The sequence below is a fragment of the Nomascus leucogenys genome, chromosome 6 (assembly GCF_006542625.1).
Source record: "Nomascus leucogenys isolate Asia chromosome 6, Asia_NLE_v1, whole genome shotgun sequence".
Classification (NCBI taxonomy): Eukaryota; Metazoa; Chordata; class Mammalia; order Primates; family Hylobatidae; genus Nomascus; species Nomascus leucogenys.
The window spans coordinates 24,915,075-24,929,207 of NC_044386.1; the positions used below are offsets into that span (position 1 = coordinate 24,915,075).

A 14,133-nucleotide genomic window follows, 5' to 3' on the forward strand; every position below is an offset into this window, starting at 1 on the left:
CAAAAAAGAAATAAAGCATACTAGAGTAAGACACGTAATAATTAAACTGCTCAAAACTTGTGACAAATTAAAAGCATACTGAGAAACAAGTAATGTAACAAAGATAGAAACAAATATAAGAACACAGAAAAATCTTTACTGTACTTATAAGAAACACTCAAAAAGTCTACATTCAAAAAAATTTTTAAATTTTTGATAACAAGCCAAAGAAGAAATGAGATAGAATAAAACATAGTGTATTAGCCCAAAGAAGGCAAACAATAAGAAAGAAGAAACAAATAAGAGGTGGAAAAAATCAGAAAACAAATAGCAAAATGATAATTCAATGTAACAGTATCAATAATTATATTAAATATAAGTGGTTTAAACATTTCAACGTAAAGTCACAGGATGTTAAATGAGGTTATAAAGCATGGCCTACCTGTGTGCCTATTATATAGGTAATGTTTTGCCAAGACATACTGAGTAATTTTAAAAATGGAGTCCATTTATTAATATCAGAATATTGTGAAAAATGCCTATGACTACACTTAGAAGGAAATTTACATTGCTGTAATGTACATATTGGAAAAATACTAAGTCTTTAATAAATGAGCTCAGCTTGTAAATCAGGAAACAGAAGAGAACAAATGAAACCCCTAAAAAATAAAGAACAAAAAATAATAAAAGAGAAAAGTATTTTTTAAAAATGTATAAAACCCTCTCTAGATTCCTCCTCTCTAGGCAGGACATCTCTGAAAGAAAGGCAGCAGCCCCAGGCAGGGACTTATAGATAAAACTCCCATATCCCTGGGACAGAGCACCTGGGGGAAGGGATGGCTATGGGCACAGCTTCAGCAGACATAAAATTTCCTGCCTGCCAGCTCAGGAGAGAGCAGCGGATTTCCCACAACAGCACTCTGCTAAGGGTCAGACTGCCTCCTCAAGTGGGTCCCTGACCCCCATGCCTCCTGACTGGGAGACACCTCCCAGCAGGGGTTGACAGACACCTCATACAGGAGAGCTCCAGCTGGCATCTGGTGGGTGCCTCTCTGGGACAAAGCTTCCAGATGAAGGAACAGGAAGCAATCTTTGCTGTTCTTCAGCCTCCACTGGTGATAATCAGGCAAACAGGGTCTGGTGTGGACTTCTAGCAAACTCCAGCAGACCCACAGCAGAGGTGCCTGACTGTAGAAGGAAAACTAACAAACAGAAAGGAATAGAATGAACATCAACAAAAAGTACGTCCACACAACAACCCCATCTGTTGATGACCATAATCAAAGACTAAAGGTAGATAAATCCATGAAGATGAGGAAAAAGCAGTGCAAAAAGGCTGAAATTTCCAAAAACCAGAATGCCTCTTCTCCTCCAAAGGATCACAACTCCTCGCCAGCAAGGAACAAAACTGGACAGAGAATGAGTTTGACTAATTGACAGAAGTATTATTCAGAAGGTGGGTAAAACTCCTATGAGTTAAAGGAGCACATTCTAACCCAATGCAAGGGCGATAAGAACCTTGAGAAAAGGTTAGAGGAATTGCTAAGTAGAATAACCAGTTTAGAGAAGAACACAAATGACCTGACGGAACTGAAAAACACAGCATGAGAACTGCATGAAGCATGCATAAGTATCAATAGCCAAATCGATCAGGCGTTCGAAAGGATATCAGAGGTTGAAGATCAACTTAGTGAAATAAAGCATGAAGACATGATTACAGAAAAGAGAATGAAAAGAAATGAACAAAGCCTCTAAGAAATATGGGATTATGTGAAAAGACCAAACCTACATTTGATTGGTGTACCTGAAAGTGATGGGGAGAATAGAACCAAGTTGGAAAACACTCTTCAGGATATTATCCAGGAGAACTTCCCCAACTTAGCAAGACAGGCCAATATTCAAATTCAGGAAACACAGAGAACACCACAAAGATACTCCTCGAGAAGAGCAACCCCAAGACACATAATCACCAGCTTCACCAAGGTTTAAATGAAGGAAAAAATGCTAAGGGCATCCAGAGAAAATGTAGGGTTACCCACAAAGGGAAGCCCATCAGACTAAGAGCAGAGCTCTCTTTAGAAATTCTATAAGCCAGAAGAGAGTGGGGCCAATATTCAACGTTCTTAAAGAAAAGAATTTTCAACCCAGAATTTCATATCCAGCCAAACTAAGCTTCATAAATGAAGGAGAAATAAAATCCTTTACAAACAAGCAAATGTGGAGAGATTTTGTCACCACCAGGCCTGTCTTACAAGAGCTCCTGAAGGAAGCACTAAATATAAAAAGGAAAAACTGGTACCAGCCACTGCAAAAATGTACCAAATTGTAAAGACCATCAACACTATGAAGAAATTGCACCAACTATTGGGCAAAATAACCAGCTAGTATCATAATGACAGGAACAAATTAACACATAACAATGTTAACCTTAAATGTAAATGGGCTAAATGCCCCAATTAAAAGACACAGACTGGCAAATTGGATAAAGAGTCAAGACCCATAGGTGTGCTGTACTCAGGAGATCCATCTCACATTCAAAGACACACATGGGCTCAAAATAAAGGATGGAGGAATATTTAACAAGCACAAGGAAAGCAAAAAAATAAAAAGAAAAAAAGAAAGCAGGAATTGCAATCCTAGTCTCTGATAAAACAGACTTTAAACCAACAAAGATCAAAAAAGACAAAGAAGGGCATTACATAATGGTAATGGGATCAATGCAACAAGAAGAGCTTACTATCCTAAATATATATGCACCAAAAACAGGAGCACCCAGATTAATAAAGCAAGTTCTTAGAAACCAACAAAGGGACTTAGACTTCCATACACTAATATTGGGAGACATTAACACCCCACTGTCAATATCAGACAGATCAATGAGACAGAAAATTAACAAGGATATTCAGGACTTGAACTCAGCTCTGCACCAAGTGGATCTAAGGGGCATCTACAGAACTCTCCACTCCAAATCAACAGAATATACATTCTTCTCAGCACCACATTGCACTTATTCTAAAATTGACCGCGTAATTGGAAGTAAAACACTCCTCAGCATATGGAAAAGAATGGAAATCATAACAGTCTCTCAGAACACAGTGAAATCAAATTAGGATTAAGAAACTCATTCAAAACCACACAACTACATGGAAACTGAATATCCTGCTCTCGAATGACTACTGGGTAAATAATGAAATGAAAGCAGAAATAAATAAGTTATTTGAAACCTATAAAAACAAAGACACATATAAAAGAATCTCTGGGACACAGCTAAAGCAGTGTTTAGAGGGAAATTTATAGCAGTAAATGCCCACAGGAGAAAGTGGGAAAGAGCTACACTTGACACCCAAACATCACAATTAAAAGAACTAGAGAAGCAAGAGCAAGCAAATTCAAAAGCTAGCAGAAGACAAGAAATAACTAAGATCAGAGCAGAGCTGAAGGCGATAGAAACACAGAAAAACCCTCAAAAAATCAATAAATTGAGGAGTAGTTTTTTTTGAAAAGATTAAAAAATAGGTGGACCACTTGCCAGACTAATAAAGAAGAAAAGAGAGAAGAATCAATAGACACAATAAAAAATGATAAAGGGAATATCACTAGTGATCCCACAGAAATACAAACTACCATTACAGAATACTATAAAAACCTCTATGCATATAAACTAAAAAAATCTAGAAGAAATTCATAAATTCCTGGACACATACACCCTCCAAAGACTAAACCAGGAAGAAGTCCAATCCCTGAATAGACCAATAACAAATTCTGAAATTCAGGCAGTAATTAATAACCTACCAACAAAAAAAGCCCAAGAACAGATGGATTCACAGCCAAATTTTACCAGAGATACATAGAGGAGCTGGTACCATTTCTTCTGAAACTATTCCAAACAATAGAAAAAGAGGGACTCTCCCCAACTCATTTTATGAGGCCAGCATCTTTCTGAAAACAAAACATGGCAGAGACACACCAAAAAAAGAAAATTTCAGGCCAATAACCCTTATAAACATTGATGTGAAAATCCTCAATAATATACTGGCAAACTCAATCCAGCAGCACATCAAAAAGCTTATCAACCACGATCAAGTTGGCTTCATCCCTGGGATGCAAGAATGGTGTTGGGAAAACTGGCTAGCCATATGCGGAAAACTGAATCTAGATCCTTTCCTTATGCATTATACAAAGATTCACTCAAGATGGACTGAAGACATAAACATAAGACCTAAAACCATAAAAACCCTAGAAGAAAACCTAGGCAATACCATTCAGGACATAGGCATAGGCAAAGACTTCATGAATAAAACACTAAAAGCAATGACAACAAAAGCCAAAATTGATAAATGAGATCTAATTAAACTAAAGGGCTTCTGCACAGCAAAAGAAACTAGCATCAGAGTGATCAGGCAAACTATAGAATGGGAGAAAATTTTTGCAATCTATCCATCTGACAAAGGGCTAATATCCAGAATCTACAAAGAACTTAAACAAATTTACAAGAAAAAATGAACAACCCTATCAAAAGGTGAGCGAAGGATATGAACAGACACTTCTCAAAAGAAGACATTAATGTGGCCAACAAACATATGAAAAAAAGCTCATCGTCACTGGTGATTAGAGAAATGCAAATCAAAACCACAGTGAGATACCATCTCACATCAGTTAGAATGGCAATCATTAAAAAGTGAGGAAGCAACAGATGCTGGAGAGTATGTGGAGAAATAGGAACACTTTTACACTGTTGGTGGGAATGTAAATTAGTTCAACCATTGTAGAAGACAGTGTGGTGATTCCTCAAGGATCTAGAACCAGAAATACCATTTGACCCAGCAATCCCACTACTGGGTATATACCCAAAGGATTATAAATCATTCTACTATAAAGACACATGCACACTTATATTTATTGCACCACTATTCACAACAGCAAAGACTTGGAAACAACCCAAATGTCCATCAATGATAGACTGTATATACACCATGGAATACTATACAGCCATAAAAATAATGAGTTCATGTCCTTTGCAGGAACATGGATGAAGCTGGAAATCATCATTCTCAACAAATTAACACAGGAACAGAAAACCAAACACCACATGTTCTCACTCATAAATGGAAGTTGAACAAGGAGAATACATGGACACAGGGAGGAGAACATCACACACTGGGGCCTGTAGAGGGTAAATGGGGTTGAACAATGAGAACCCATGGACACAGGGAGGGGAACATCACACACTGGGGCCTGTCAGGGGTTGGGGGAGCTAGGGGAGGGATAGCATTAGGAAAAATATCTAATGTAGATGACGGTTTGATGGGTGCAGCAAACCACCGTAGCACGTGTATATCTATGTAACAAACCTGCCCTTTAAACACATGTATCACAGAACTTAAAGTATAATTTAAAAAAAAGAAAAAAATAAGCAAAAAATATGTAAAACCAGAAGTTAGATTTTTTTTGAGAAAATAAATAAATTTCAAAAAAGTTTTGTCACACTGATCAGGATAAAGTAGATAAAAGTTAATAATATTAAAGATAGCTTTCATCACTACAGATATCAAAAGGATAACGTGAAAATATTTTGAACAACTTTATGTTAATACATTTGACAACTTAGATGAGATTTACAAATTCCCTGAGAGATAAAAAATTAAAAACAAACTTAGCTCATTAAATAGATAACCAGAATAATTCTGTAACTACTAGAGAAAATATGTAGATAAAACTCATATAAAAAACAAAATTACAGCCCCAAATATTGTCATTTTTAAACCCTACCAAACATTAAGAAAACATTCTAATTCTATGCAAACTCTTTCAGAAAAGTAAAGAGCATATTATATATCCTACTGTATTCTATGAAGCAGTACTTCCATTTTACCAAATTTAGACCAAAACATTACAGAAAAACAAAACTATAGAAAGTATCTCTTATAAGCATCATGCAAAAGTGACTAAGTGGCTAATTTATTTTATGAAATAAATAGCCTTGGTGACGTAGAAGGGGCATCATGCCTCTCGCAAGGTGCCCAGCATTTACTGAATTCCTAATAAGCAAATATGCTAGATGAATGAAGAAAAGATAACATGGATTATTATAAAGATGTGGTCTCATTCAGACTCAAAAATGTTCAATTGTCCAGCAATAACAGGGTTCATCATCTAAGTTGATATAATGTCATTGTTTACAGTTTTCCGATAATGTGTGATTGCACTGAAAAAAGTTACAATCAATTATTTCTAAAATGAATGTAGGATTTCTAGCATAAAAATATGGTGCAACAGACACTAAGGAGAAATAAAGACACAACCAACATTGATGTTTTTTTGAAACATGACAAAAACTATAAAAAAACAGACACTTGTTGAGCATTTGTAGCTACTGGTATGACCAACCCCTTGTCCTTTACAAAATAGATGAATACTTATTTCCATTTCAGTACTGCAGAAAACATAAATATAATTTACACTCTTTTCTAATAAACCCTCATACAAAAGACACCAACAAGCACGCATATACCATTTCAATAAAACACAAATATACATTGCTTTGGATATGAACATGCTAGTGCATATACATTGATCATTGGACAGCTAGATTAATTTTTCATTTTATTTCAAGAGTTTTACTCTAAGCAATATGAACATTTTAATTAGGCATCTTATGTATTATGGTAAAAATCCTGCCAGAGTAAAATAATCTCCAATAATAACAAGAAGATGTGTTTCAAAATGATGTTAAACAATATAACAAGTACATAATTTGATACTGATAATTTTTTTTAAAACAGATGTTTAGTGAATTATACTGTAATAAACCTAAAACTAACCCTAATTTTCAATCTAATATAAGCTCTAGGCATTAACTACACATTGGATTTTATGGACTGTTTCTTAATTACGAAGGTTAACATGTTCTTAATCTCACCAACAAATTAAATCATCATTAAAATATATTTAGTGCAACAAATTGCTTTGTGAATTAACATATTTGTATAGTCCTAAAATGAAAATTAAATGGTTATATATTTAGTATTGTGATTATTAGTATTATTATTATTTAGTATTGTGTCCTATGTGTAAAGGGCAACATGAAAAGAATTTAACCATTTTCCCCAACTAATTAAATTTTAAGCCAAGTAGAATTTTAGATTATTTATTAGCCATATATTTAACAGATTAATGTATTGTCTATCTCTTTCGCTGTCTATTTGTTCCTCCACACATCCACCTATCATTATTCATCCCAAGCATTAATCTATACATGCCCCAACTACATTTAAATTCCCTTTTGAACAATATATGAGATTCATTTATATTTCTGACATATTTAAAACCTTTAAAATGTTGGAAACTATTCAAAATTTGGAAAGATATGCTATACAAACTAATACTTTTACCTTTCTTATTCACTTAAATGTCATTATCTCTTTAGTATACTCTGTTATGAGAATATAATTGACATAATATTCTTCAAAAATTTTGATATGTGTTAGGCCTTAGTAACAATTTTCAAAAGAAAATATTTCATAATTTCTAGGAAAACATTTTTTCTAATTTATATATTTAGTCCATTATTAATTTGAACTTTTATTTAACCAAGAGGGACAATGAGACAAAGACTACAGCAACAATAAAGGTATTAAAATCATTGACTCTGGCATTAAACTGCCTGGTTCTTAAAATCAGCTTTGCTAATAAACAATGGGCAAATTACTTAAGTACTCGGTGCCTGTTTTATCATCTCCAAAAACAGATTATAATACTACCTACCTTGTACCTAGAGCACTTCAAAGACAGCCAAGCTAAGAATTTGTGCTCTGGAAGTGTTCGGTATTATTACTGTGCTTGATTATACATGGTGCAACCATTTTTTCACACAGTTTGTAAATAGTGAGATTATTATATTTCTAAAAAGATAATACATGTTTTCAAAGTACTTACTTTATTAAATTGTTCCTGGCATCTGGGTCATATGCCGTAACCTGTCCAATGATACTGCCCTCCTTTACATCTTCATCTACTTCTATCAAGTAAGAGACTTTAGTGAACACAGGAGGCTCATCTATATCTTCCACAGATATTTTGACCACAGCTGTATCTTTGAAAGGTCCCAGGTGTAAGAATCGTGGATCAGGGTGAGTGTTACTTGCATCCACTCTTAAAGTGTAGAGCATTTGATTTTCAAAATCTAAATTCTGAAGTTAAATAACATAAAAGAAATTAGCATAATTCAGAAGATATGACAATGGAAAACAATTTCAAAGCTTAATAGCCAGCGATCATGATTATACCAACAATTCCATTTAAATGACAATGATTGCTTCATAGGTATATGAAATAAATTTATAAATATATGTTTTGCCATACACTTATTCACAGAGGGTTAACTTAATATAATGGCATACACATTGAGATTGATTCTCATTTAGTAATATGCTTCATTTTTTTGGTGACAAGTAAATGAAGTATTATCTAATGGATTTATACATTACATATTATCATTATTAAAGTTACGCAGTTATAATCAGTAGAAAAATATAAAATAGAAGTATAGAATAAAAATTATTTTTACTTCAATTATTTGAGCACTTGTGGAAAGTAAGATATGAATAAAAAGTGAAATAAGGACAATATGAAATGATAATATTGAGTTGTATTATTAGATGTAAAGATTAAGAATGTTCTCCCACATTGCATTGAAAATTGAGGCAACCAATGGAAAACACAAAGCATCTTCAGGTTTTATTTCTTTAAATAGATCATCACACTTACAATGAAAATATTTTGAAAAGTGCATGAAATAATGATGGCTGCATGTTTATTTTTTCCTCTATGGAGAAATACAAAACAAGTACCTTGAAGTTTATCTAATTTTAATTTGACTGTTTTCTAGTTTTAGCATGAGCAACTGAGGTTTTAAGTGTCAATTATGAAGACATTTAACTTGTTTGAAGTGATATCACAACTATTCTCATTTATCTGAAGGATAGACAGCATGTAAAAGAAGGGAGAAAATAAATCCCAGGCCTTTTTTCCCTTTTCTGAAAAGCAAACGTAAATTATAAAACACTCAATGAAAAAATGAAGACAGTGAAAAGAAACCTGTTTGACAGTTATAATCCCTTCCTGTGTATCCTTGTCAGTGATGACATCGAACATGTCTGCACCATCTCCTTCAGCAATGCTATACTCCATTTCTGCATTTTCCCCCACGTCAGGATCATTGGCTTTTATCCTTCCAAGATGAGTTCCAAGAGGTACAGACTCAGGAGAATTAAATTGATACGTACCTATAAATTAAGTAAGAGCTGTTTTGACATTTCATCTTTAGATAACATTTTTTCATTTCCTCTGCATTTTTAACTTAAATACATTAATTTTAAATAGGGAGAGTATTTATCATATTGAATTGAAAGCAGTCAAAATTATATATTTATTAATTTGGAAAAATAATTCATAAAACAGAACACTCTCATTTAGTAAATGAGAAGTGTAAGACCCATGAAAAAAAATTAGAGAATGTCCCAAAGTTATTTAGACTATAGATGGTAGGCCTGATATAAGAATCCAGAACTTTTGACTTAAAAGAACATGAAAAACAACTATTTACTGCTCATCTGGGGCTTTCAAAATGGTCATCACAAGTTTCTTTTTTTTTTTTTTTACGTGTATTCAGTTATTTTTTAAAAATACATTTATTATTTTATTCTAAATCAGGAATAAAAAATAATGCCATACAGACCAATGTTTCTTTTTTTTTTTTTGCCTGTTTGTTTTAGTTTTAGTTTTAATATCTTTTAGTGGGGCATGGATGTTTGTATTTTTTTAAGTTCAGGCAAGTGTTATATTGTATTCTGGTATCCCTGAAAGCATTTTAGTTTGTGGCTACCTATTCAAGAGACAATAGAAAAAAGAAAACTTTAATATTAGTTAATGAAGGTCAGAAATATTTTTAAACATTTACAATGTGCTCCAGTCTATACAAGGTCAAAAGGCTTATATGCTAATTTATTTAATCCTCACACTAGTCCTCAAAGGACCAATTTAGCTATATCATCTTCAGGGGCAGGCCTTAAGGAAATTATACTGCAGACTTGGGAAAGGGAGAATGCAAAAACTAATTCTTTCTGACTTCAAAGTCTATATTCTTTCCAATTTATTTGGTGGTTAAGAATATGAGTAAATAAATCCAACTGCCTGGATTTGAATTCTGAACACCTGGCCAGTTAGTTAAATTCTCTAAACTTTGATGTCCGCATCTAAGAAATAAGGATGATAGTGATAGTATATCACTCATAGGTTTGTTTGATGGATTACAAAAATTTAGCTCTGGGTCTAGTCCTTAATAGTTTATTATTACTATTATAGTTCCAAAGTTTTGTTAACATTATTATAGATAACAGAAGTACAGAATGTCAAGGCATTAAAAATGCATCCAGTAATACTCTTTATAAAGGAATATGAAGGCAAAGTTTAGGTTTATGTTATTTAGGCTTATTATTTATGTTCTCAGCAAATTTCATTGTTTTACATACAGCATATGAATATGTCCACCAATCAAAGCTCAGTAAAACATTTTAAATATAATTGGCCTGGAAAAATGTTTTACTGTATTGAGATTAGTGATATGAATTTAAGTTTCAGCTTTTAATTGAATATTTCGAAATAGGGCTCCTTATATATTTATTCACTGCAAAATAACAAATTTCATCAGAGAATGGAAATCTTTTTCTGCAGGACGTCATGAAATGCAAAGCATCCATGGTTTAATATTTGTCCTAAAATGATGACAACTGAAAGAGTGTTGATGTAATCTTCATAACTTAGTAACAGAGATACTACCAAACTTGAATAAAATACCCTCATAAACATAGTAAACCATAACTCTATGGGCCACTAGGAAAATATAAAAATGATGCTAAAAATGATGCTAAAGAAGCCAATCTGCATTGATATTTTTAAAATATCAAGAAGTCTGTGTTTCAGAATCAATTAGATAAGAGATTCTAAGTTTGCATGTAAAAAAATGTAGCTGAGGTAAGACAAGTGAGAGACACAAGATTTGAATCCAGATAGCCAGACATGAGAGCCCACCCTCCTAACCAAGAAGTGGATCCAAAGAAAAATGTTAAGACAATCTTAGTGAATGTTGAGAAAGGAAGTCTGGAAAACTTTGTAATCCTTCAAAATTAGAAAAGTTAATTCAAAAGTTGCCAGAGAAGCTTAATACTTTGTTTTCTTCCACTACCTACTCCAAAAAAAATGATGAAAATAATCACCATCACTCTCTATTTGTGCGACATTGTGATTTTTTTTTTTTTGTAGAGGAATGGATTGTGGTTTTTCCTTTGTGCATAAACTAATAGCAAAACTACTAATATGAAGTGTGAATATTAAACTTGGCTACTAGTGTATTTGAGAAGTTTTTGGACATGAGATCACTGAAACATTCCTTACTCTGGGGAAATCGAGGAGGGTTGTTGTTGACATCTGTCAGCGTGATGTTCACTGTGGTGGTTCCAGAAAGGCCTCCCATCTGGCCGCCCATGTCTTTGGCCTGTATAACAACCTGGTACTGCTCTCTATTTTCTCTGCTCATGTCTGGTAATGCAGTTTTTATTATGCCTTTTGGAAAAAGCGGACAAAAGTTTTGCAATTAAATCGCTGAGTTTTAAAATTAAGCTAGACAAGACTCATTTTACAGAAGTTGATTATAACAAACATAAAATGTCAGTGTATTTAAATATGTCTTTCAATCCATAACCACTTTAACATAATTCACGGAACAGGAAGGATTTTGCCATGGGCTATTGTTCATGAAATGGGTTTTGCTAAATCAATGTATTTATTTTTTTTATTACAAAAATTAACTTCAGTCAAAAATCTTTGGACAAATACAGTTGTTTAATTATGATAATTGTCACATTCAAGTTTTGAGTATTCTCTATGCCACATAATGTGCTGAATCTCTGTGAAATTTTGTATTTAGTGTTTCAAATTTAAACCCAAAGAATAATAGTTTAAAGAGCAAAGGGTTCAAATAAGTTATTAAAATAATAGAAAGTTTGCATTTGTTTACATTCAATAATGACAGGAAACAAATAGAAACATGAAACTGAATGAATAATGGTTTCGAAATATTTTAAAAATCTCTAAATTAATTATGCATCTTAGTGTATTATACAATAAGAAGTCAGCCAAGTTTAAATATTGTACCTGATTCTGGGTCCACTGAAAAATATGGCTGTCCTTGCAATATGCTATAGACCACTTTGGCACTATTTCCATAGTTGGCGTCATCGGCATCTGTTGCAGTTACTTGTATAACAGATGTACCTACATGAAACCCCCATCCCCAAACAGAGACATTTACATACTTCCAAATTTGAAACAATCTTTCTTAAAAATATGTTGCCATCAGTGTTTTGTATTAGACAATGTTGTACGTTTGAAGAAATTTATTTAAATACCTCCTCAAAAAAGTTACTTTCCTTTCTCATTTTCTATAAAATGAAGTATTTCTTAATTTTTTTGTTTACCTAAGAAAAAGCATCAAAATATATTATCAGTAAGGTGAATATAATGAGACTAATTAATGCATTGCATTTTTAATTTATTGGAAATATTTTAGGGCAAACATTCTTAAAACGAATATAACACACATGAAATTTGTAATTAATACATTTACCACTAAGTGGAAACATGTATTTAAAAGATAAATCTAACATTTTTTAACCTGTGGCTGCTTTTTACTCTGGTATATTTGACAGTGAATGGTAAATAAAATAAAAAAAATAGAGACAATTTCTATGAAGAAATAAACCAAAATGCTGTAACATTGACATGCAAGATATTTTTTGTTCCCAAGATATAACTAATTATGAAGGGCCTATGCCTTTCTTTTAAATATAGATAATATGGTTCTTATGATTACCCCTATTGATATGCTGCATAATACTGGTTATTTGCTGCACATTTGTAAATCATTATTCTCCAAAAGAAGATGTAAAGTGTGTAATTCTGTGTCACATGCAATACCGCAATTTAACCTTACTATCTAATTTTATATCATTAAATTTAAATTATGTTAAATTTTGTTTCAAATCTTTCAAAACATAAAAGTGCTTTAAAAGCAGGGATCAGCATAATAAAATATATTGATGAATTTTTAGAATTATTTTTTCCTGAATTTCTATACAGATTCAAAGCATGGTTCTAACATCACCCTTAACTGAAGCCTGCTAGGTGTGCCCTTGGACAAAGTTAGATTGTAGGACATTTTTCAGTATATTTTACATAATTTCTAAAAGTTTGAGTCTGACTCTTACATACATTTTAAAGTTTTTGAAAACGGGAAGAATTCCATATTGGCCCTACCACCTGATTTAATAGCCCACATACATTACACACTCAATAACTTGTCTAATTGAATTACAGCGGATGTTTCTCAAATGTTGCATATATATGTGTATGCCAATTCCAAAAATTAATATATAGTAATTAAGATCAATATTAACAGCTCATTTCCTGTCAATATATTTGAATGTTAACACATGAATTGAGCAAGGCTTTTTAATGTTTTCTCCAAATTAATTAGCATAACAATGACAACTTGAGCTCATTCTCTTGAGGCCTCTGTTTTCTCAACTGTAATGGAATTGATGTGTCCTGTGAGTGAATGGAAACATTGCATATTTACTTAATCCATCCCAGCTGTAAGCTTTTATCATTAAAAAATTATCTACCCATGTGTTCATTAGATGAAAGCAAAAATGACAAAGTGATTTACATTCCCCCCACACAAATCACTTTATGATGTGCAGAAGTTCAACAAAGTGTTTTTTTTTTTTAAATTTACATGTAATGTCCTTTTTATATAACCCTATGTGATATATATTAGAATAAGTGTGGTTTTCACAATTGGAAGTTATTGAAATATGAATTATTAAGCATTACCAATATGCTGAAAATACAAGTAGTTCGTTCATCAATTTTAGGAAGTTTCTTGAGTTACCTATTTTATTTTTCTTTTCACATGAGCATTATTGTAAGCTTTCATAATGGGTACAGGTAAAAACAATCTTCTATATTTATTTGACTCTTTCAAATAATATTTTTGTGGAATTTTAATTTTGATTATTAGCTCTATTAGTGGGTAGA

General features: G+C 32.6%; 1 protein-coding gene across 1 annotated transcript in view; it reads right to left on the reverse strand.

The window, feature by feature from the left end:
* The window catches only part of CDH9 (cadherin 9), a 162,638-nt gene that overhangs the window by 18,506 nt on the left and 129,999 nt on the right, over positions 1-14,133 (reverse strand). Inside the window, exons 4-7 of the mRNA XM_003263184.3 lie at positions 12,190-12,309; positions 11,431-11,598; positions 9,076-9,263; positions 7,915-8,168 (exon numbers count right to left, since the gene is read on the reverse strand). Coding sequence (XP_003263232.1) covers positions 7,915-8,168; positions 9,076-9,263; positions 11,431-11,598; positions 12,190-12,309 — 730 coding nt within the window. The remainder of the gene's footprint in view (positions 1-7,914; positions 8,169-9,075; positions 9,264-11,430; positions 11,599-12,189; positions 12,310-14,133) is intronic.